We start from the raw sequence: 23,993 nt of genomic DNA on the forward strand, positions 1-23,993 counted from the left end.
TCTAAACTTGCTTTATTTTTTTGTTAGAATGAGAGAACAAATGCAAATGTTCAATGATGAACTTACATAGAAGGGTATATAAGTTTGTCTTACATTGACAAGTCCACTTGTATGGCTAGTGTAATCTGCCATTGCTCCATGAACAATACTTTGAGCGAGAAGTATGCAGTACACATTATCAGAAGCATTGCTTAGAATGGCTCGAATCTCTTCTTAGAATGGCTCGATTCATGTAAGTTGGATTTGTAAAACAGAAAAGGGAAGGCAATGCTCTCTCTGTCATTGTTATATGCAGTGTGAATACATAGAATTCCAAAGTTCAATCTTCAGAAACCTATATATTTGAAAGTTATGGCCATCATCTTCTCTTTTGACAAAATGATCCTAGAAGAACACAATACAGAAAATATGCTCTGTTAGTTTAAATGAAACTAGAGATGGTTTAATTACTACGATTCGTCACTACTCTGCTCTCAAGATCAAGCACTGTTACTACTTCTATTTCTTAGTTTAAACTAAAATAGTATCATACTATCATGTACATGACTAATACTAAGTTATCAGCTCTAGCAACAAAATGTTAGACCAACCTTCTAAATCAACATCCCTTCCATCCTTAAAAAATTTTCTCGCTAGCTCCATCTGGAAGAGAAAAACATTATTAAGAACGATGTTATGAAAGTGGAAACTACTAAACCATTTTATGCAGAAGATACACGAAATTCGAAAGTAATTAGTGAAAAGCAAACCCACCCCACCCCCTTTTCCTCCTCCTCCCCAACAAAAAATAAAAAAGGAACTAGAAATGGAACCAGGTTTCTGCTGACCAAAATTCTTCCCTAAACCAATAAACAAATCACTATACAAAACCTAAGCATATGTTTTAACGAGGAATAAAATGTGACATCCTACATTTACATAATAAAAACCATTGTTTGGATTCTGACAAAAGGGAAATAAATAGAGATACCAATCTCCGATAACAACAATAAACAAAGTGAAACTAACAAGGTCCAGGAACTCATCAAGAATATTGCATGATGGGTTCTAAGACAGTAAGTCCTACAACTTGCATCCATTTAACACACTACTTTGCTACTGAGCAATAATGACAAAGTCCAAATCTTTAGAAATGACCCTTAATAAGCAATTCAACTCAATAGTCAATATGACACATACTCAAAAGATTTGAACATTCCCCAAATTCCCTATATGCAATTCAACTAAAAATTGGAAACGGTTCAAACTAAATGAATAAGTATTGACAAAAAGAAAGATTTTTTTAAGCTAAGTCCAAAATCCAAAATATACTATAACATTAATTAAGGTCAAAGTTTGAAGCTTTGGATAAAATTGAAAGAGGAAACATAGTTTTAGTTAAAATTATATTATATTATTTTATTTTATAAGTAATATTAAATTTGAGTTCTGCACCAAGAACGTGGCATACAAGTAAGATTTTGATTATTATAATATCTTGTTTGGAAGGAACAACAATAAGCCAATAACTATCAGATCACATCTTCTAAAAATCAGTGAAGGCGGTGAGAACTCAATTAAAGGCCCACACATTATGTTCTTCCATACTCTTCCGTTCATCATCAATATCATAATCAATAGCAATATAATAATATTTATATTTAATTAATTATTATTATATATATCCCCAAAAATTAGAACTCATTATTATTATCATCATATTGCTAAAGCTTATTCTAAGAATAAAACATCTATAAGCTCCTCCGTGATTTCGTCCCCTCTCTAATTTGTCATTTTATTATCTATCTATCCATATGGCTGTTACTTCTGCTACAGAAAACAGAACACTTGATGGTATATATATAGAGTAATGCTAGGGGGTCAGTAATTTTTGTGATTGTTAGCTATCAATTAGCCATCAATGATGATTTGATGGTGTGAGATTGGTGTGAGATTTCATCTAATGGCTCACCTTTCTCTGCTAGTTAAATGCTGGCCAAAATTCAACAAAATTGCTGGCCCCCTAGACTTTTCCATATATATATATATACAAACTTTCTATGTTAGCTGATAAATGAAGTAGTGAGATTACTAAAATAGGTCTGGATTATTCGTCATGACCAGCTACATAGGTCAGTCCATCAGCTAGTTCAGCTGAGAAATCATCAGCTATCAAATATTCTATTTTTAAAAAATTATTATTATTTCAATAAAATGGATAAAAAAATTGAAAAGAAAATGACAGAGATTTGGTATTTGGGTATTTTTTTCTAGGGAGTAGGATGCATGTTCTTTTTCTTTGACGCATAATTCAAAACAAAAAAAAAAGAAAAAAGTAAAGCAAGATTCAAAAACTAACAAAAAGACAAGTGGATGATTTCAAAAGTAACTGAAAATGCATATACGATACCAGTGGCAATGGTGTCTCTCCATGAAAGGCATGCCCTGAGTTGCTTTGCTGCCTTTTTCACATTATCATCCTTGGCTTTCAAAAACCGTTTCACACAACCATAGTTACAGAACTTCTCCTGCACACCATAATCATAAACTCAATAATAATTCTATATCATATTGCAATTGTTCTAAACAGATCAAATTTTATTTATTTATTATAGTGGAAGGCACTCGGCCCAAAAGGAAAAGAAGACTAAGTAGATTAAATTTTAATTGGATTTAATTTGATCATGATGAATGAAAGTATCAAGAACTTACAATGCCATTAAACAAGGCAGTGCCACTTATTTTAAAGATGAACACAAAGCAGGGAAGAATTTCAAATATTAAATTCAAGTCGAAAATATTCAACTGCCCTACCTTCTGAACATAATATAGGCTTAATTTTCCCCCCTTTCAGGACATAGCGAAACAAGAGAACAAATTATTGTTTAACCATTTCTCTCAGGAATTTTCATTTCTTCTCAACCCCCCTTTCTTTCTCCCCCTGCAGCTAAAAATGAAGACAACAAACATTAAAAACAAAAGAAAGAAAAAAAAGGATGAAGTAGAAAAAGTACCAGCAAATGGACGTTAACGACACGACAAAAGATCTTGGTGGGAAGTTTGAACATTGGAATCCTTTGATTTAGTTCCTGATTTGTTGATTCTACTAATTACAGCCGCAAAATTCACATAGGAGTTTTAAAACTTGGACCACCCTGCAAAATTTTTTCATATTAAATATGCAAGTGAGTTTCTTCTTCTAAAAGATAATCACATAGGAGGAGTACTTTAACAATAAAAAAATCTATTGTTAATACCTCTTTGGCTGAAATTTGCCTCATAAGATAACCATTACGAAGTGTATATATAAAAGTGACATTTAATTAATCTAAGTTCAAATTATATGTTATATCTTTATATTATTTTTTTAGGAAACAATAAGAAAAATGAGCAATCTATTCTGTATCTGATAAATAAATATAGTTAACTTCTTGCTATTGGAATATAACAAGAAATGTTGATGAATTACTCTATTATTTAAAGCAACTGTTAGCTTGAATAAAATAAGGTGCCTTCTATGGTACCTATCATCTTATTGTACCTATGGTGACTACAAAGAAGTTTACCAATTAGTTGTGGACATTTGGTAACTGAAAGCGTATCACTAAAAGTGTTGCTTAAAGAGAAAGTGTTACCCTTAATCGTTAGCTTGGCTCTGATACCAAAATTTTAATTTGGATTTTTCTTTTAATTTCTTTTTCGAAATTTCTATTTGTATAGGTGCTTTATAAAAAGTATTGACCATAATTTTTCAATCTTGTTTTAGTTTATAATATTCTTTTTTGCATGGATTATTATATATAAAATCTTTTATCTGTTTGTTTTTTTCTTTAATATAATTTCTCAAATCCTCAATAACTTCTTTTATTTCTTCACTTTCTCCTGTTTCTAAATATCTGTTTAATTTTTCAATTTCATTCTCCATTTTTTCTTTTAACAGCTTTAATTCTTTTAAATCATAATATGGTGTTCCAGGCATTTATAAATTTTTTAAGTTTAGCTCCAGCTTGTTTATATTTGTTCTTATTTCTATCCTTTTTATTATAAGGTCATTAATTTCGAATTGAAGATTATTTAATTCTCTTTTATATTCCTTTATTTTACTTTTTAATTTTTTCGCCCTTTTTCTTTTTATTTTATTTTCTGGTCTTTCAATCTTTGTATACTTCATTAGTTATCTTATAATTTCTGCAAATTCTATCATCGATTCATCATTATTTTCTAGAGATTCTATTAATTTTTCTAACACTTCAACTTCTCCTTTCAATTTGTCATAGATTATTTTTAGAGTTTCAAATGCTCTTTGATTTATTTCAGAAAACTGTAAATAATTCAACCGATTTTTTCTTTCAAAGAGCTCTTGTTTCTTGTCTTGATAGGTTACATATATTTTTTCTTTATTTATTGTCATAACTTAGTGTTTAGGATTTCATTTAATTTTTCGACCTTTTTTGTTAATTCTTTTATTTCAGAATTTTCTTCTTTAATCTTTAACTTAGATAAACTTAAAGGGCTATTAATTTTGGATTCTCTTATTTGAAAATTCGATGAAACTAATTTTCCTGATGGTTCTTTTAGTAAAAGAACTGGGTTTTCAATAGCTTTATATTTTGGTATTTCTGTTTTTACAATTTTCTGAAATAATTCATCGACATAAATTCTTTCTTTGTTTTTAAATATTATACTATGATGGCTATTTGTTAAAGCATAATTTATTGCATATGTAATTGAAAATGGTTCATCGTCTTGTTCCATTAGATTCTTTCTGTGAAATTTATAAGCCAAACTTATAGATCTTCCAAGATTTTCAGTTGATAAAGGTATAACATATCCAAGATGGGCATTGAATTTAACATTTACGTTTGCCAAGTTCCCATGAACAATTCCAATTATTTGATCTATTGGGTCATCAGTAATTCTTTTGTCACAGATTCCTAAGCTTATTGGTGAATTAATTCCCTTCATGTATGTAGATTTGATTAAGACTTGTATAGTACTAATATGAATCCATCCAATTTTAGATCTTTTTTGTTGATCCTTAATTTTCTCAATCTGTTTACTCAATTCTTCATCATTTATCAGAGCTATTTCAAGTTCTCCATTAGCAGATTTTATCTTTATAGGGGCTTCAAGTTGAATTTTTCCATAGTATATTATATTTTTTCTATTAAAAACTTCTTTTAAAAGATTTTGTTTATTAAAATTTTCATTTGATTTGAGATTTAATTCTGTTTTTAGAACAGCTTGTTTTTCATTATCTAATAAGGCAGATAGTCTATAATAATCAGATTCTTCCGTTAATTCTAGACTTTCTAAATAATTCATAATTATGAGATTAAGATAAAGGCGTACCTTTTTGGAGAAAAACTTCCTTTATTTAGAATATTTTACATAAGATGTTTTTATCTCCAGAGGGGAGATTGTAGATACTAACTCCAGAGGGGAGTTTAGAATTGGTTTTTCCTAAGGGAATTCTTCTTCAAACTATAGAATCGCCTCGGCCGCTTCCTCCTTGTTCTCCTAGCATATGAGTACTCTTAGCCTTCTGCTTTCTATTGTTTGATGCCTTCTACAATTGCCTAAGCAACCTATTTATAATGGTTGGGTCTGATGGACAATTCCCATCCTTACCCTTCTTATGACGTCATTGCTTACGTCATTGTTTATTATCTTGCACCAGCTACATTGTTGGTGCTCTATGACCTAAGCGCTTACGTCACTATGCAATAATGTTGAGAGATGCTTCAGATGTGCTGTCCTCCTCTTTCATCATGTGACCTTCAGATGCGTTGTCTTCTTTCTTTATCATGTGGGTTGATTCCGTTTTATTATTGCTTTCTTCAGATAACTCTGAGACACATAGCTGGCACTTGTGGTCTTCTCTGTCTTTTATCAAATAGCAGAGATTCCTCTTTATCCCTTCGGGGAGCTTTTCTAAGAGTCCAGATAAGTTGTAGAATGCTGATTCAAATTCCACTAAGAGTCTCATCTCTCTTTCTTCAATTTCATTCCTTTTACTGGACACAAGCAAAGTATTTCTGCTTTTATAATTGATTCTTGTGTGAGATTCCCTTGTTATCTTTTGAGTTCTTTCGAAGACCCTTGCTAGTGTGCTGGCTAGTCTTCCTTCATGACTGTAGATTGTTAAATCTTGAACTTGATCAATTGGTTGAAAATTTCCTGGGAAGACGGACATGAAGATCACTTGATGTGCTGGAACCAAGCATTCTTCTTCTTCATTAAAAATAGGTTGACTATTCGTAAATTTTAGGGATATATCCCTTGGATTTACGTTGTCAATCATATTTTTAAATCTTTTTACTGCATCAATAAATTCTGCAGGAAACTCACTAAGAATTTTCAAATCATTAAAAATTAAGATTGTATCAATTAATCCATACTGGAAAAACTGATAGGTGTCAGATGGGGAAGCCTCTGGAAATATAACCAGCTTTGTTAGCTGTTCTTTGGCAATAGGATAATATCCCAAGATCGCCCTCTTTTCTGCAGTCCAATTCAAGACTATGTTAAGGGTTTCTCTGAGATTTGATCTACAAACCCTTTTCTTTTCTTTGATTTCAGCCCTTGTAGGAATGTTTCTTATTATCCCTGTTCTCTGGGTTTGAATTGGAGCTTTATCTGCTCTTTTTAGGGTTTGCTCTGGATGAAGAGCTTCATATTCTCTAAACGATTCCTTTGCCTCTTCCAGTGTTAAAAACCCTCCTTTATGAATTATCCTTGATTGCTGTGTAAATGGTGCTGCTTTTTCCCAGGCATCATATACTCCTTTCATGGGGCCATTATAAATTACATAATATTTTTTATCTTGGGTGGATTTTTTGATAATTTCAACAATTGTTTTATTTTCTAGAATTTTTTCCTCACCTGATTTGTCCACCACGCTTAGCTGGCTGAACTCTGATGGTTTTGGTTGTTGTGTTGATTTCATTGCTTCGATGGCCTTCTTGAGAGATTGGATCTGTGTCCTTATTTGCTGACAATGCTTGCATTTTTCGAGTTCTTGTTCGTATTTTTGAATTTCTTGATTTAATGTGTTGTAGACGAACTCCATTCTCTTGTTAATGTATCTGCAATAACATTTTTGTCACCCTTAATATATTCAATTTTTATTGGATATTGTAACAAAAATAATTGCCATCTTACCAATCGTCCATGATTATAATCAACTTTCAAATTATATCGTATGAAACCTGTTAAATAACTTGAATCTGTCCTTAATGTAAATTCTTTGGGTAGTAAATCAATTTTCTATTTCTTAAGAGATTTAATTGCTGCTAGAGTTTCCCTTTCATGAGTTATATCTCTGTTCTGTTGGAGTAAAAGTCCCTGAAATATACCTGCAAAGTAATTCCTTTGGGGGATATTTAGAATCTAGTGATTCTTTTTCTTGTTCCAAACTTTTTATAGCTTTCTTAGCTTTTAGACATCCTGACCAGGTTATGTCTGAAGCATCTGTTTCTACTATTAAGTAGTCATTTTCTTCTGGAATATAAAGTTCTGGAAGTTTTTCACATAATTCTTTAATTCTTTGAATTTGTATGCTATCTTTTTCATCCCATTTCCATACTTTTTTAGTACTTATTTTTGGAAATAAGCTTTTAGTGTATTCTGTTATATTCTTTAAAAATCCCTGATCAGAAATATAATTTATACACCCTAAAAATCTTTGTAATTGTTTTCTATCTTCTATTTTTATTAGGAAATAAATTTACCTTTTCTAGAACATTTGGTTGAAGTTTTAGCTTTTCTTGAGTAGATAGAATTAATCCAAGGAACTCTATTTCTTGTTTTGCTATTCTTGCTTTCTTTTTACTAAGAACTAATCCTTTTTCCTTGCATCTTTCTAAAACTATTAATAATTTTTGAAGATGATCTTCTTTATCCTGTTTTGTAAAAATTAGTATATCATCAATGTATACTAAAACAAATTCATTTAACTCTTTTAGATTTTCTTCCATAAATATTTGATAAATACCTGGGGCTTGCTTTAATCCGAATGGTAATACATTCCATTCATAAAGCAACACACTTGTTGATTCCTTTGTTGGGCAAGTAAAAGCAGTTAATTTCTTTGTTTCTTCGTCTAAACGAAGTTGCCAATATCCTGATTTTGCATCAAGAGATGAAAACCAAGTTGCTCCTTTGATTTTTTCTAAAATAAAATCTTTTCTTGGAAGTTTATGAGCATCACCAATAGTTGCTTCATTCATTTTCTTATAGTTTATTACCATTCTTCGTTTTCCCCTTTTAATTTCATTATTGTTTTCAACGTAAAAAGCTGGAGCCGCATGAGGACTTTTACTTAATCTTATAATTCCTTTTTCCAAAAGGTCTTTACACTCTAATGAGAACTCTTCTCTATCCCTCGCGGAATAAGGAATTTTATTTGGGACATTTATCTCTTTTGTGGGATCTTTTAATTTAATGCTTACTAATTCGTTATTTGTATTTTTAATATCTAAAGGATTTTCAGCACAAATTTCATCCAAGAGTTCTTCTATCTTTATTTCAAGATTATTTTTTGGAATATTTATCTGAAAGTATAGATTTAAATAACATGTTTCTAATATAGAAAATATTCTAAACTTTAAGATCTTATCTATAGTAGTAGTTGGTATTTTATACGTTTTGATTTTTGATTTATTAAAGAATCGTGTGGAGCTTTTAAAACTATATATGTTAATTCTTGAATGAATGGATGATATAACTTTAAAAAGTTATTTCCTATGATAAAATCCATTCCAGAATCTAACATATATATAGATGGAACAATGAACCTATAATTTTGAATAAAAATTTCAACCATCTCTGCTTTTTGGTCAATTTTATGTATTGATTTGTCAGCTATTCTAACTTTTAATGGTTTCTTTAATTTTTTCCAATCAAGTTTTATACTTGAACTAGCAAAGCATTGTGTTGCCCCAGAATCTATGAAAGCATTTATAAACTTTTCTGTTATTTTTATAGTAATAAATGTAGCATTATTACTCAGTCTCTGAGTCTGTTTCCGAGACATATTCAAAAATATAGTCTAAGTTATCATCAGATTCTTCTAATGGTTCCATGAAACAAGACTTAGCAATTTCTATTTGTTTAGTAAGATCCTTTTTATCCTTCTTTTTCGGGCATTCATTTGCGTAGTGTCCTTCTTCTTGGCAATACCAACATTTACAATTTTTTTTTTATTCGGGCAATAGTTATTTCTTTGTCTTTTGTTTTTATTGTTATTTTCTTTTCGAAAATATCTCTTTTTTCTCCAGTTTGGATAGTATTTTCTTCTTCTAAATTGATATTTTCTTTTTCTTTGAAGATTTTTATTAAGACCATATTTTTGAGGTATCTCCTCGTTATCCTGACAGCAAATTCTGATTATATTTGCAAATCTTTTTTGAGTTGCTTCTTGCATACAACGTTCTTTTATTTCCTCTCTTATAGCAGAGGTTGCCCCACCAAAATTATTTTCAATTGTTCCTCTATTTATTTCTCTTATAAATCTTCCCATTATAAATTCATTAGCAGGATATGGAAGTTTTGTTATGTACATACTAAGATAATGATTTTTATCTTCTTCTTTTAATTTGTAATAATGTATTCTATATTCACATATATAGGACTCCACATTACATAAATCATATATCTGAATATTAGCTAAATGGTTTTTTGCTTCTTGATATTCTTTATTATAGACTTCTTGTCTATGATCTATAATATTTTTTCCAAAAAATTCTTTATATAGAATCATCATTATATATAATATCTTATCATAAGCTGTTGTTTTTGTTTCTAATTCTTCTATTATTTGGTTTTCTATTGATGTCATATAATCTCTTATAGTTCCTTTAGTATGAAACCCTATGTAATTCCAAATGTCCCTTCCAGACAATTCACCAAGTTTTGGATTAGTAAAGGCTTCTAATAAGAAGGAATTCAACCAGTTTTCGATAATCTCTTTTTCGTTCTTTTTGCAGTCTAAATCGAGCATTCTTTCTCCTTCCATTTCCTGGATTTTAGGAACGTATTTTGATGGTATTTTTGCATATTTTGAATCTTTATTTATAAACCCCTTTTTAAAGGCATAATTATCAAAACCTGTTTCCCATTTAAATTGAGATTGATTATCCTTAGATGTTCCAGCTTCATTCTTTACTTGTATTGGAATAGCTGGTTCTTCGTCACTTGAATAATCTAGAATGTGTTCTTCATTTTCTATATTTTCAGAATTTACTAATTCTTCCTCTATTTGAAAACCATGTTCCATAATATTATTTTCTTGAGTCATTTTTAATTGTTTAAAAAGCATTGTAACTTCTTCTAATTTTTCTTCAATATTCATAATTTTAGTGGTGGTTTTACTTTTAAATCTGTTATGTTAATTATGTTTTGAAATTTTATGGATGTTAATATTTCTTCAAGCATATCTACTATAGAATTTAATTGTGGGTTAAAAGTATGATATAGATGTGGGGAATCATTTCCATGGTAACATTTTTTAGAAATTCCGTGTGAAAAATAAGTTTTTTCAGGTTTTTGAAGTCCTTCGATAAAACTTATAGTAAAATAAAGATTTTGAGAAAAATCATTTTGTATTGATTTTAAAAATTCGGTGTCATTACAGTTGACATTAGTTAAAATCATTAATTTTTGATCTATTAATTTTGATAACTTAATTATTTATTCTCTTAAATCTTCTAATTTACTTTTTTCCATTAGGTGACGCTTTTCTTTGTGAAAGGTTACACTTTTAAATTAAAAGTGTAACCTTAGTCACCACTAGTTACCATAGACATAGCCACCAGAGACTTGGCTATAAAATAATATTTAAAACACAATCTATGTGATGGTACCCAATGCAGCAGTGATAATCATAATTAGTGGACTGAAAGAAGTCACAAAAACTGGTCCACGTCCTCTAGTCACAACTCAATTCCAGAACACACCACTCCCTGGTTGAAGAGCATTAAAATTATTTATAAATTAAATTTCCATACTAATAATAATTGAATTAAACCAAGATAATAAGTCTAATATATAACTCACAGAATAAACACAAGCAAGAAGCCTCGAGTCCCAGCCAATGGACCAAACACTCATATCACGCGTTGTGGACTTCCCTTCATGCCTCAGATCTCCGCTGGACCTCCCTTAATGCCTCCCGCCGCCCCCTCCTTCCGGCTGCTGCCTCCTTCCGGCCGCTGCCTCCTTAGGCACTGCACTTCTCCGCGCTGCCAAATCCATCCGGAGGCGCCACTCCATCGAGCCTTGTCTACCAGAATCCGTCGATTCCACCTCCTGGTGTTAGCTCTGCGGTTGCAATGGCTCCCAGCATCGCCTCTGCTGCTGGTGGCGTTGTGGTTCCGGCGTCTGTGCCGCACATGCATCCAATGATGGCGTATCAGGTTCCTCCCAGCCAGCCCGCCATCCCAACCCTGAGACCGCCCTACGCGATGCCAAACGGTTATGCCGCCATCCCAGGTGCTCCTCAAACGGCTGTACCTCCTGCTGGTGGGTTTTGTTGCTTCCATAGCTCAATTATTTATTAGTTGAACTGTTTATTTATTATTGTTAACTGCTTCCATAGTTGTTTATTTTTTGTTGTTGCTTCCATAGTTCAACTAGTTGATTTGTTCTCTTTGTTTGGTTCTTATCTGTTTTGATTTTAATTACATATAATGTTGATTTGTTCTCCACCTTATGACTTGTTAGTTTCTTGTTGTTGGCCTATTATTTCTAAGTATCCAAGTTCTGTTCATCCAAAAAACACCAACCCCATTCATAATAACTCTCTAACCTACCATCCATTCCTACAACAGAAATTTAAGAGCACAACCTGTTTGAGAAAAGGTTTCACAGAAAATGAAACACGAGCCTCTTCATTTGTAACATAACACCCTCTCTACTGTTATAGAGACTCTATATTATTGTGGCTGAGAAAAAAAAAACACTTATACATATTAATATTTTTGGCAATGGAAGATTCAAGCAAGATACTAAGAAGATCTATTAATTGTTTTCTTCAAAACTATCACTATTTTACCTCAACAGTAAATGCGGTAAATCATTTTATTGTGAAGCAACTTCTCATTTTAGTTTTCGTGATTTTTCATGCCTAAACCTAACAGGGCTAAAGCTCAGGATTCTTGATTATATAGATGTTTAAACTCTGGAGTATCTTTCTCTAACAATAGCTATATCACCTAATATTTGACTTAAATGTGAAATGAAACCATGATAAGCATATGCATATAGGCATCGCTTGAGTTATTGTCATTCTAGTTGCTCAATTTAGCTTAGTCAAGCTATTGGTTCTATCCAAGCAATTGCCAAGGCATCAAAAGATCAAATTCTGGAGAACACAAACCTTTCTGCTGAGAAGGCAGAGATGATTTCAAGGTTTCTGAGGGACCCCAAGTTTTACTCTTCTCCCAAGTTTTACAACAATAAATAATAATGGAAAGTGAGTATCTCCTTCTAATTCCTTTATCTGGTTAGCTTCACTTAGAATAGTTCTCGTATTCGTAGTTTCAAATTAGACCGAGAAATAGATAATGACTTGGAAACCTTTCAGTTAATCAGTATTCAAATCTCATCATACCGTTGTTGTCTGTACTGCAATAAGTTTCATGACTCTCATCTCATGTTCTTATATGTAGGGAAAAAGTTAATAATATAGTTAATAATATAGCACTAGCTTTTTTCACCGGTTATTTACTTATTTTACATTTAACTTTTTAAAAGATTATTATTATTAATACTATTTCAGGCTTAAAAACTTTTCAGGATAAGCTCAATGAGTCAGCACACAAGGTATTAACTGATTATCAAGCTGCTACAGTGACTCTTATCGCTATTATCAGCTGCACCTGGTGATGTGAGTATTACTTATCATGCTTGCTTGCTTGTTGCATTTTGTTCATCTATTGGCTAAGCTTGATTTTAGAATAATAATGTTCATCTCTTGGTTGCTATTCTTGATTCTTGATTTTCGTTATGATTTTTTACTGCTGCTATTTTTTCCTGTTTTGTACTTGATTTTTGGTTCTTGATTTTTCCCTGCATCTATTTTTCATTGCTCATTTCTGTTCTTGATTTTTGTTCTTGTATTCTGTCTGCATCTATTTTTCACTGTCAGTTTCTGTTCTGTTCTTGATTCTTGATTTTTGTTGATTTTGAATTTGTTCTCTAACTTTTGTGGTTGCAGTTTTTTATTTATTTGATTTTAATTTGTTGTTTGGTGTTCTCATGTCAATTTTGGTTAAGTGCTCTCTGTTCTTATTTTATTTTGATCACTCAGGTTTCGATCCCAGAATTGTACAATGGAATAGGTGATAAGCTTCCTAAATTTTATTATTCTGTTATCTTGTGTAAATTTTGTCCAATAAAATTCCTTTTTTCTGCTTTCCAACACTTGTATACACTATTATTTTCTTGAAGATCGGTTCCCAATTCCTTTTCAGAAAAGCTACCATTCGTAATTCATAACTTCCTTTTTATCCTGCTTGTTTTATGGGATACTAGAAAATGTAGATGGATTTTCTGGTAGATTCCGTTTTCTTCATTTGACATTTCTTTGTAGTTGGTCTTTAAGTTCTAGACAGGAGATGATGTGTATTCACTTTTTTTATGTCACATAATTTTCATTTGGAGTGTTTTTATTTTATTATTATTACTATTTGCTAATTCATATTAGGGAACAGCTTTTTTTATAACATGTGGCATGTAAAACTGCATAGAATTTAAGACAAAATGGTATCCTACTGTTCCAACTAACATTTGAAGTTCTGAGATGTCAAAATATAATGTCACTCTACATCACTAGCAGAATCCCAACTTGGTTTGGGGGCACTGAATGATGCAGCTCACTTCCCACATGCAAGATTTAGTTTAACTGTTCAAGTCAGTTAGAAAATGATCCCACATTCAGTTATATCAACCGAAAAAGAGTCAGGCCTATTAGCAGAATTGAATGGAACTGAGTAATTCAACTCATTATTTCATTTGTCATCGAATTCTATTGAGACTCAAACTCTTTTTCCCTTTCCCTTCCTCTCATTCCCTCCTTCTTCTTCCTACCCTAGACCCTAAACATTTACCTTACAGAAAAGTATAGGTTTTTAAAGGTAGTGTAACATTGGAAAATGAATTTCCAGGATGCATGAGCAGCAGAAAAGCATTATTATCAACAGAGCATTAATAAAGAGGGTAAAACAAGATATAAAAGCTGTGAGTAAATGTAATTTAGAATAAATTGAGAGATAAAGCAGGCACAGGAAGTTTGGTTTTGGTGTGAACTTTGTTTCAGTTGTGCCATGTGTGTGTTCCGAGTTTTGGTCAACTTTTTCTTTCTTTGATAGGCGAGGGTTTTGGAATTGTTCAATGTATATTGTGTGTTTAGTCAAATTGAATTGCTGATATATGCAGAGTGTGTGCTATCCTGCAATACCAAATGGAAGCCCTGTCATCAGTGGGATCTACAATAGAAAACTGTTTAATTTAATTTTAAGCTGCGCCGGTTTAGCTTTTGAATGCATTATTTTAGCTATCAAATTTAATTTTGTTAGGAAAATTGCTTACCCTGTCTCTGTTTCTGTTGCTGTTCTCATTTACTTCAGATTATAATTAAAATTGCTGCCGAGAATGGTATTCGAAAAATTTTGATTGGACAGTTAAGTATCTTAATCATTTGAATTTTTCAATGAATCTTTCTAAAACAAATATGAAGAACTTTGTAACACAAGATGGCAGTAAATGACATCATCATAAGGATAAAAAATCTTTGATGGACTAGTGCATCACCTTATTGTTCACAATCCTCTAGTGTGTATTATTATTAACACGACTCTCTTAATAGAAATTTAGGACAACTTATCTTTCTAATACGGGAAGGTATATTGTCAACACCAGCTATATCTGCTGTGATAAGGAAGCAGAAGGCGAGCCAATCTAATTAACCCCTTTTTATCTTAGTCCTGGTGCGATGGGTTATTTTTTGCTGTAAAATATGTAATGATTCCTATTTATTGATTGATTTATTATGTTTGCAGACTGATTTGAGGTTCCAGAACCATGCTGTCCTTGCTTTCCACGAAGCTGCTGAAGCCTACTTGGTTGGTTTGTTTGAGGACACCAACTTGTGTGCCATCCATGCCAAGAGGTCACCATAATGCCCAAAGACATTCAGCTTGCTCGCCGCATCCGTGGTGAACATGCTTAGGCTGATTGATTTCATGCTTCTTGATCGCTTCGGAATACACCTTGTGTTACTAGTTTAGTATTGTTCAAGTTTCCTATGCCATTGTATAGTTCTCGACAACCTTTTAGGTTTCAATTGATGTCTTTAGAATGATTATTTTGGTTATGGTACAGTAGATCATAGAAAGATACTACAAATGGAATGATTTGATTACTGGTGTAAGACAGTTTATTTTGGATTTAGCTCTTAATAATTAATATTAACTTTGATACAATTCTGAATGTGTTGGGTATTTGATATGTGAACTTCAGTAGAATTTCTTCCTCAACATGACAGCAATGATAGTGAGCTTTGTGATTTAACGGCCGTATCTTTTGTTATTGCCACGCTTTAAAAGTGTGGCCATATCTTCCTCTATTGCCACGCTTTAAAAGCGTGGCCATATCTCCCACCTATGACCACGTTTTTAAACGTGACAATCTACAAAAAACGTGGCAAAAAAAGCGTGGCAATAGGTTTGAAAAAGCGTGGCGATAGGTTTGAAAAAGCGTGGCGACAGAGCAACCGCCACCCTTGAAGAGGCTACCCTTTCAAAAGCGTGACGATAGCTCAAAAAGCGTGGCAAAAAGTTATTGCCACGCTTTTTTCAGCTTTTCACCACGCTTTAAAAGCGTGGCAATAGACATATTTTCTTGTAGTGACGTTCAAATATAAAGGTTGCAATTGCACCCTCAAAAATGCCCAAAAAGCATATCCAAGATGTGAGTGAGAGCTCTGCTGGTACATCTTCAAAGTCAGACTAAAATTCCACAAAATAGAAACACTACTAGTCAAAATTTTATCAGAATTTAAAGTTAGGTAGATTAGAATTTGTTGCCTCAATAACCCAAAAATAGATCATGTTGCATAAACCATCGATTTTCAAAATTCATTCCTCCTAATCTACCCATCAATAAATTCTAAAATTTTTGTGGGATAATCTATACACACCCAGGTCTTATAGAAAATTAATTTTACAAATCATTACCATATAGATTGCTCCCAGAAGTTTCCACAAGTTGACGCCAAATCTGCTGAATTTCTGTAACAAGCAATTCAACAACCTCACAAAATCTTGTATCTAAGCTTTTAACCTTTCTAAAATCACACTTCTAACTTTTTTTTAGTTAACCAACGTTGATACAACTATTAGCACAACCCTAAGATATCAGATTCATCAATTCAACAATACCAAAGTGCATGTACATAATAGTTCATCCAATTTCTGCTACATCTAAAAATAGAATTTCAATCATGCACTCATCATCATCCATTCACATAATCAAACAGCAATCATCACTTTCAAACATAGTTACAATCATGAATATCTAGCTATCCTAATCCCTTACCTTTTGTTGTGAATCAAAAACACAAAATTTTGCTCCTGCTTCTCTCCTGAATCTGAACCCTAGCAATTACAAGAAACCAGAATTTTGGTCACATCCTCAAGGCCATTCGGCCAATTCAAACAGGAGAAAGGGAAGAACACTCATTCCTCTTTGCTTGTGGTGGTGTCTGTGCTAACAAAATTCGAATAATCTGTACGAATAGAGCTAGGGGAAGGTTCAGAAATTTTGAGAAATTTTGAATTGGAGGATAAAGGGAAGGAAATGAAGCTGCTCGACCTTACCTAGAATAGAAGTTTGAAGAAATAGCTTGGTGGATAGGGTGCAGCTCCTTTTTTCTGAACAGAATAGATTAGGGTTCATACTCGTAAAAGAGGGGAAGAGAAGGACGACGAGGGGGACAGTGAACGGCAAACGGAGAACAGCGAACGCAAACTGCAGTGTGGTGACGAAGGCTACGCTGCGGTGATACTTTCTCATGTCCTCTTCTCATATCAAACGAGTACGAGCGTGAATAGGGTGGAAGAAATAGCAAGTAAATGAGAAAATGCGAGAGATATAGACTCGTTATAGTGACTAGTGACCATACAAAAATTGATTCAAAAGTGTCACAGTATTACTAAATAGAGACACTTATTTCAAGTGTGGTAAAATAAGTGTAGCTATATATTCAATTTGTTGTAGTGATTACCTGTCCCACCTGTCCCGAACAAATAGGCTGCGTTGATAACAGAATAGGACAAGACATTGAGAACATGACAAATGGACAGAGATATAAAATTTTGTGTTCTTATATTCTGTTTGGCGATAAACTAAAACAAATTATAAAAATTTAATTTATTTTCATTTTTTTATTCAAAAAATTTGAGATGAAAAATATAATAATAATAAATATAATTATGAAAAATTAACAAGAATAATAAAAGAAAAAATAAAAAATAAGTTGTGTCCCTTGTTAGTGTCTATGTGTCTTTCCTGTCAAGATGAACACAAAATATACTAATTCAGTGTATCTAAATACATTGTCTCTGTCATATCTCCTCTGCCAAATATAATTTTGTATTTCTGTGTCTTTATCTCAGTATCCTATCTTTATAAACAAATGCAACTATAAAAATAAAGTGATTACCCGCAAATTCAAGTGGTATTGTCGTTCCTAAATATAATGAATTATACCGTCATTTACTATCCTTAAATTAATTTCTGTCAAATATCTCTTTAGTCTTTAAGAAAAAGTACACATTTGCCGAAAGGAGGGCTACGGATTTCAATACGGGTAAATATTTAATTGCAATTGCCGTAGTTTAATTTCTATGTTCTCACTGCAATGATGATTACTGTTCCAAATATAACTTGAAAGCGAGAACTTTTGACCTGAACCTTTGTAGCACTAGCATATGCATAAGTCAATAGAAACATAAAATGTAATATTAGGTGCTAAATTATGCTACAGCAAAAATTACTTCTTTTTAGCAAATTCTTAATCAATAACATAATGATTACTGTATATTTAATTTATATTTTTACGATAATGATATATTTTATTATTATTATATACTATAATGAGAATATTATATTTTTTGTGGTTATTATAAAAGTTTTTACTGGTACTTTTATAATTATCGCAAAAATTTTTAACAAAAAAATATAAAATAATTATTTTTATTATTATTAAAAATAAAATAAATGATCACTAAAAATGAGTTTTCTAATATTATCACACAATTTTTTGCCAAGTAAAATTTTGTTGCGAGCTTTTATAGAGGTAGAATGATCAAAGCAAAGATTAATGATTGAACATGAATCTGTTGAATATATAGCACTTAATTACCAAAATTGATTCATACCATATGTATAGCTTCCCATAAATTAACTTTATGGAGCTACTCCAAATGAGTTACCACTTCAAATAAATTTGTATGCATAGCTGCTAGCGACTTTGTTTCTTAAAAGATAAGATTGCTTTTCACTTGCTAGCTAGTAGAATTCTGGTCTTTGTTACTGTGTCGGTAAACGTAGGTCAAAGGCTATAAATAAGTACCTTTTGAAAGGACAAATAAATATTTAATTTATAACAATGTGGTCAATTATTGTCATAATAATTCAGACACCAATAATACTGTTGATGCCTATCTAAATGCAATTCTCTAATAATAAATAATTTGAGTATTGATCCATTTACTACTGAAGCAAATACAATATCTATTGATCCCAAGATGTTTGTCCTTCCAATTACTACTTCCTTTAATTTCTTTTCCGGTAATAAGCTTATTGCTTATTTAAATTTGTTCTTACATAACCTAGAATTGATTCTTGTGCTATTTGTATGGTGGCGGCTTTAATTTGTGAATATGTAGCGCCATGCGTGTACTCGTGTCGTCAAGTGATTATTATGTTATAATAAGATGAGTGTTAGAAAATTAATAAATTTTGTGAATTATAATTATTAATTTGTTATTATTAGTATTTTTGGGTATAAGATTTAATTCAATGATATAGAATTATTTATTTTTTTTATAATTAAGTGTTAGCCAAATTTGGTAGACTTTCTCTTGTAGCAAAGCAGTAAAGACTATTATTATTGCTTTCTTCTGGCAAGGAGAAGAGAAGAGAAAAGAGGCAAAGGGTAGAGAGAGAACATTATTATATATCACTGAAAAAAGGTTAATTTCAGTTGTTGAAGAAGTGTAAGTGTGATTCCAATAGTAACAGAAAAAGGAGATGCCAACGGCAACAAACAGTATTGAAAAAGAAGAAGAAGAAACAGGGATAAAGGGGGATCAAAGTTCAACGAAGTGCCAAGACTGTGGGAACCAAGCGAAGAAGGAGTGTTCATATTGGAGGTGCAGAACATGCTGCAAGAACAAAGGATTCCATTGTCAAACCCATATCAAGAGCACTTGGGTCCCCGTTGACCGAAGGCGCCTCAGGAAAGTAAATAACCACTTTCAGTTGTACCACCCACATATCTCCAAAAAGCACAAGCACTTCTACTCACCATCACCAGGTTTTCCTTCCTATTTCACTTGATGGTCATGTATCGTCTTTTTTTTTTTTTTTTTTTTTTTTTTTAAGTTTAGCGGATAGAGGAAGATACATAATTTATTTATTATTTATTATTTATTTATATTATATTTTTATTATAAGCATTCTAATATTATATCACAATATCATTTTCTTAAAAAATTTAAACTGACAGAAACAGACTCGATCATTTCATTTGAGTAGTTAATTAATACAAAAGAATACTGAATATAGCCCTAGCAAGAAGATAGAAACTATGTTATATATTTATTATATGTTTCAGGTGTAGAGGACAAGTTAAAGTTGCCATCTGCTACGAATTCCATGGCTATATTTCGGCGCGTTGAGGTTAGGTCAATGGATCATGCGGTTAACGAAATTGGCTATCAAACATGTGTCAACATTGGAGGACATGTATTTAGTGGTCTTCTATATGATCATGGCCCTGCTGCTGTTGCTGCTGCTCCTTTTCTTGATCATCATCATCAACAGAATCTCAATCATGGTGCAAGTATGGGTCCAGTTGATGATGTTGATGAACCTTTCTTGCCTCCACCACCACTTTCAGACCCGCTACGTACGCCCTACTTCTCATTTCCAAAACCATAGCTGCTGCTAATTATTATCATGCATGTAACACAACATGGCATGGGGAATTGAGATAGAAAATGGATCGGTCCATATAGAGTTAGAACTAACAGTTATTTATTTTAGTGAGCAATTAAGTAGCTAGGGGATTCCAGCACGATACACAACTTCACTGATCAAACGCTCAAGTCTGTGTTCATGCTATGCTACTTTCCATATAGCATAGCATAGCATATACAATTAATTAAGGTCTGTGCCTGACTAGCTACCTAGCACTACAGAGTACAGACATGTGTAGGTTTTGCAGTTTTGTCTTGTTGTGATGTGATTCACTTTTTAGGTACTTGGGCTCTTTATTCATGCTGTTTTCCTCAACTTAATTATCTTCCACTCGCCCCCTTTTATCACCATCCTTCTGTGCTCCTACTTTTGACATTTTCAAGACCATACCAACAAAATATATATGTAATTCTTTCTATGTGCCGTGTCTGTTTTGGGTGCATCAAACTCAAGTTTCTACATAGGAACAAGCACATATATGATATATCATAGGAAAATTATAAGGTATTTCAAGTACTTTCATGTGGAACATGACTGTTCCAAGGAGAAAAAGGTTTTCATGTTAATTTTGTCGTTTAGTAACCTTTTGAAAGAGCCAAAAATCCTCCAAATTAGACAGCAAATGACATAAATGGGCATCTATAAATGGTCCGCTACACTAGGGTTACGAAGTTGGCTTTCAATGTGAGCTGACTTAGTTGTTTACCCTCTAAAATGTACTGCTTAATTATTTGTGTGCTTCTATTTTTACTTTATATGATCATAACAACTGTACATACAATCACATGCAAGTATAATTGTACTATGTTTGTAATTAAAAGGATAATTTATACAAATAAAATAATTAAAAGAAACCTTTACGCAAATATAATATTGACAAATTCCAGATGTAAATACAACAAACATAATTGTATGTAATCCGTAATACCTTTTAGCGGAACCTAATTGCACGTAATCAGCTACACTTTGTTGCGGATTACATTGAGTACTTGAATATTTATAAACCGCTACACCCTGTAGCAGTTTATGCTCAAATAGTGATATACTCATAATCCGCTACACCCTCTAGCGGATTATGAAAACTGTGGAAGCTTGGATACTTTCAGGATTGTATATGAGACTGTGGATATTTTCAACCTCTCCATTATCCATGTTGCCATGCGATTACATGTTGTGCCTAATCATGACTTGACTGGTCTATCTATGTCGACGAGGTCTACACCATGCAGAAGGTGTTCAGGGTGTACTAGATGGATTTTGTACCGCCAATACCAGTGGGACTTTGGCCACCTTATGACGGTCCAACCGTTATTCCGGACCCTAGCTTGAGGCGTTGTTGTGATGGGCGACCGAGGTCTACCAGAATCCGAAATAACATGGATGAGGTCGACCCTAACCGACCGAAGCAATGCGGGCTCTGCAGGCAGCCTGGGCACACGCGTAGATCTTGCCCCCAAAGAGGCTCCACCGTTGCCGGTAGTTCGTAGGACTTCTAGTTTTTGTGCTTCTAATTTTTTGAATTTTATTTTCTCATGTAGCAATTCACGTTTTCGAGTGTTAGTGTTAGTGCCTTTGGTGTGTTTGTGTTAGTGTTAGTGTTAGTGTTAGTGCCTTTGGTGTGTTTGTGTTAGTGTTAGTGTTAGTTTCAACCTATTTGTATGACTTATGACTAATGTAGTAATTTAATCCGTGTTAGTGTTAGTGTCTGGTGCCTATTATATTTCTACGGCTTATTGTTTATGAAGACTGTATTTGTATAACTTCGTATATTTTGCATCACGAGTTGTTACTATTAGACTGATATTGTTGAATATGTTCCCAAACCTTCACACTCTTCATAATCTGCTAGAGGGTGTAGCGGATTATGAGTATATCACCATTTGAAAATAAATCGATACAGGGTGTAGCGGTTTATGAGTATTCAAGTACTCAACGTAATTCGCGACAAGGTGTAGCGGATTACATGTAATTGGGTTCCGCTAGAGAGCGTCGCGGATTACATACAATTGCGTTTGTTGCATTTGCGTCTGGAATTTATCAATGTTGTATTTACGTAAAGATTTCCTTCCATCATTTTATTTGTGTAAATTGTCCTAATTAAAATCTATTTTCATCATATAAAATTTAATACTAATTTAGTATAAAATAATTTATGTCAATGTTTTTTTTCATTGTATCATATCATTATATGGATATTTTTTCATAAATAGTAATTCTACAATTTTTTAATATAATAAATGAATGAATTTTACATAGTAACGATTCAAAGAATATAAATTTTAACATGTAAAACATTTGTCTCTATTTATGGGTATCATTCCTCATCAATAGTTTCAAAATTTAAATTAATTTTGATATATCACTAACTAATTAAATTTTATATTTATTATTATTTAATTGAATTAAAATATATATAATAATTAAATATAATTAACATCTACATTAAACTGCTATAATACAAATTTTTAGTTATAAATATTTAGAGTATATAATGTTATATATACTTAAATATGTTCAATAACACTCTTATTATTACTATTACTCCATCTCATATTCTTCCGATCAAACAAATGTTTTAAAATATATCGAAACATATTTCACTTTGACACAACAACAAATACTTACTAGATATATATTTCAATATATCATGATTAATAAAATTCATTATTTATAACATTATACTATATTCTATTTTGTGTTTTTATTCTCAATCATTTTTTAACTCTTTTCTTTAATTATCTTTAAATATAAACTAACGAAAACTACAAGTAAATCTCAAATTACACCATTGACATCATCTTAAAAAAATATTTATGCTAACAAATAAAGATAAATCAATCTACTTAGAATTGAGTATATTAGATAATAATATTTTTTATTACATAAAAATACTAGAAAAAACACACAAATTAATATTTAAGAAAGATTTCAACTTCATGTGAAACTTATTATTGTTATTGTGGTATAATTTTTCATGTATTTCTTCTGTTAAATAATTATATTGAATTATATAGAAATCGTCAAATTAATGTTTTGTACAATATTATTTTACAAATGAGCTTTATAATTTTTACATTAATTTACATATTATTTAATTGATCTCTAAAAAATATAATATTTTTAAATTTATATTATATAGTATAGTTAATTTAATTTATAGTGATTCGTTCAATCTTAATATAGTTAAACTAACGAGTATATCCCAAATCAATTTTTAAGAAATTTTTAGTCTAACATTTTTGTCTTTAACAAATTTTAATTATCAAATCAGTTTCCAAACTTTTATTTTATTAGACAAATCAGTCACTACATCAAATTATTTGTCTATATGAAAAAACTGATATGAAAATTTTAAAAAACTTTTTAGAAATTGTTATGGTTTTATTAAAAAATGATATGGGCTTGTTTGTCTAACTTTTTACCAAAATTTGTGGTAAGGATTAATATATCTAACAAAATTAAAGTTAGGAATATTGATTTTGTAATTAAAATTTGTTGATGATAGTAATCAGTGGCTAAGAGAAGGAAATGTTGAATCTTAATCCCTTTTTTTTTTTTGCTTAGTAACACTTGCTATCTTTCAGAATGCTCGGAGGAGATATTTTTGCTTTTTGTCTCGTATCTAGCCAAGAGATATTTTCTTTTTATCTCATAACCAGGCAAGAGATACTTTTCAGTTTTGTCTCCTATGCAGCAGAAACAGAAATGGAGTAGGGGAGAGAGAAAATCACATCAATAAGTATCCT

At 31.7% G+C, this 23,993-nt stretch overlaps 1 protein-coding gene and 3 long non-coding RNA genes across 5 annotated transcripts; 2 read left to right on the forward strand and 2 right to left on the reverse strand.

Annotated features, from left to right (window-relative positions):
- Positions 1-598: 598 nt before the first annotated feature.
- Positions 599-3,118, reverse strand: LOC140174235 (uncharacterized). The gene is made up of 3 exons (XR_011863493.1): positions 2,794-3,118; positions 2,390-2,507; positions 599-642 (listed from the first exon to the last, which is right to left on the reverse strand). It is a non-coding gene; the product is annotated as an uncharacterized lncRNA (long non-coding RNA).
- A 9,045-nt stretch (positions 3,119-12,163) lies between these two features.
- Positions 12,164-15,464, forward strand: LOC140174551 (uncharacterized). The gene is made up of 3 exons (XR_011864268.1): positions 12,164-12,454; positions 12,761-12,868; positions 15,042-15,464. It is a non-coding gene; the product is annotated as an uncharacterized lncRNA (long non-coding RNA).
- A 413-nt stretch (positions 15,465-15,877) lies between these two features.
- LOC140174552 (uncharacterized) lies at positions 15,878-17,178 on the reverse strand. 2 transcript variants are annotated; one of them, XR_011864270.1, is made up of 3 exons: positions 16,860-17,104; positions 16,579-16,768; positions 15,878-16,271 (listed from the first exon to the last, which is right to left on the reverse strand). It is a non-coding gene; the product is annotated as an uncharacterized lncRNA (long non-coding RNA). The 2 variants fall into 2 exon arrangements; XR_011864269.1 differs by lacking the exon at positions 15,878-16,271 and having other exon boundaries at positions 16,379-16,768; positions 16,860-17,178.
- Positions 17,179-18,758: 1,580 nt separating this feature from the next.
- On the forward strand, positions 18,759-20,751 carry LOC112704095 (protein SHI RELATED SEQUENCE 3). The gene is made up of 2 exons (XM_025755650.3): positions 18,759-19,582; positions 19,883-20,751. The coding sequence occupies exons 1-2, from the start codon at positions 19,297-19,299 to the stop codon at positions 20,206-20,208; spliced, it is 612 nt and encodes a 203-aa protein (XP_025611435.1). The 5' UTR covers positions 18,759-19,296; the 3' UTR covers positions 20,209-20,751.
- Positions 20,752-23,993: the final 3,242 nt, after the last annotated feature.

This window comes from Arachis hypogaea, chromosome 7 (genome assembly GCF_003086295.3).
Source record: "Arachis hypogaea cultivar Tifrunner chromosome 7, arahy.Tifrunner.gnm2.J5K5, whole genome shotgun sequence".
NCBI lineage: Eukaryota > Viridiplantae > Streptophyta > Magnoliopsida > Fabales > Fabaceae > Arachis > Arachis hypogaea.

Coding starts and splice junctions, on each gene's coding strand:
- LOC112704095 (XM_025755650.3), top strand. CDS start 19,297: ATGCCAACGGCAACAAACAGTATTGAAAAAGAAGAAGAAGAAACAGGG. Junction 19,583..19,882: donor CTTCTACTCACCATCACCAG/GTTTTCCTTCCT, acceptor TATATGTTTCAG/GTGTAGAGGACAAGTTAAAG.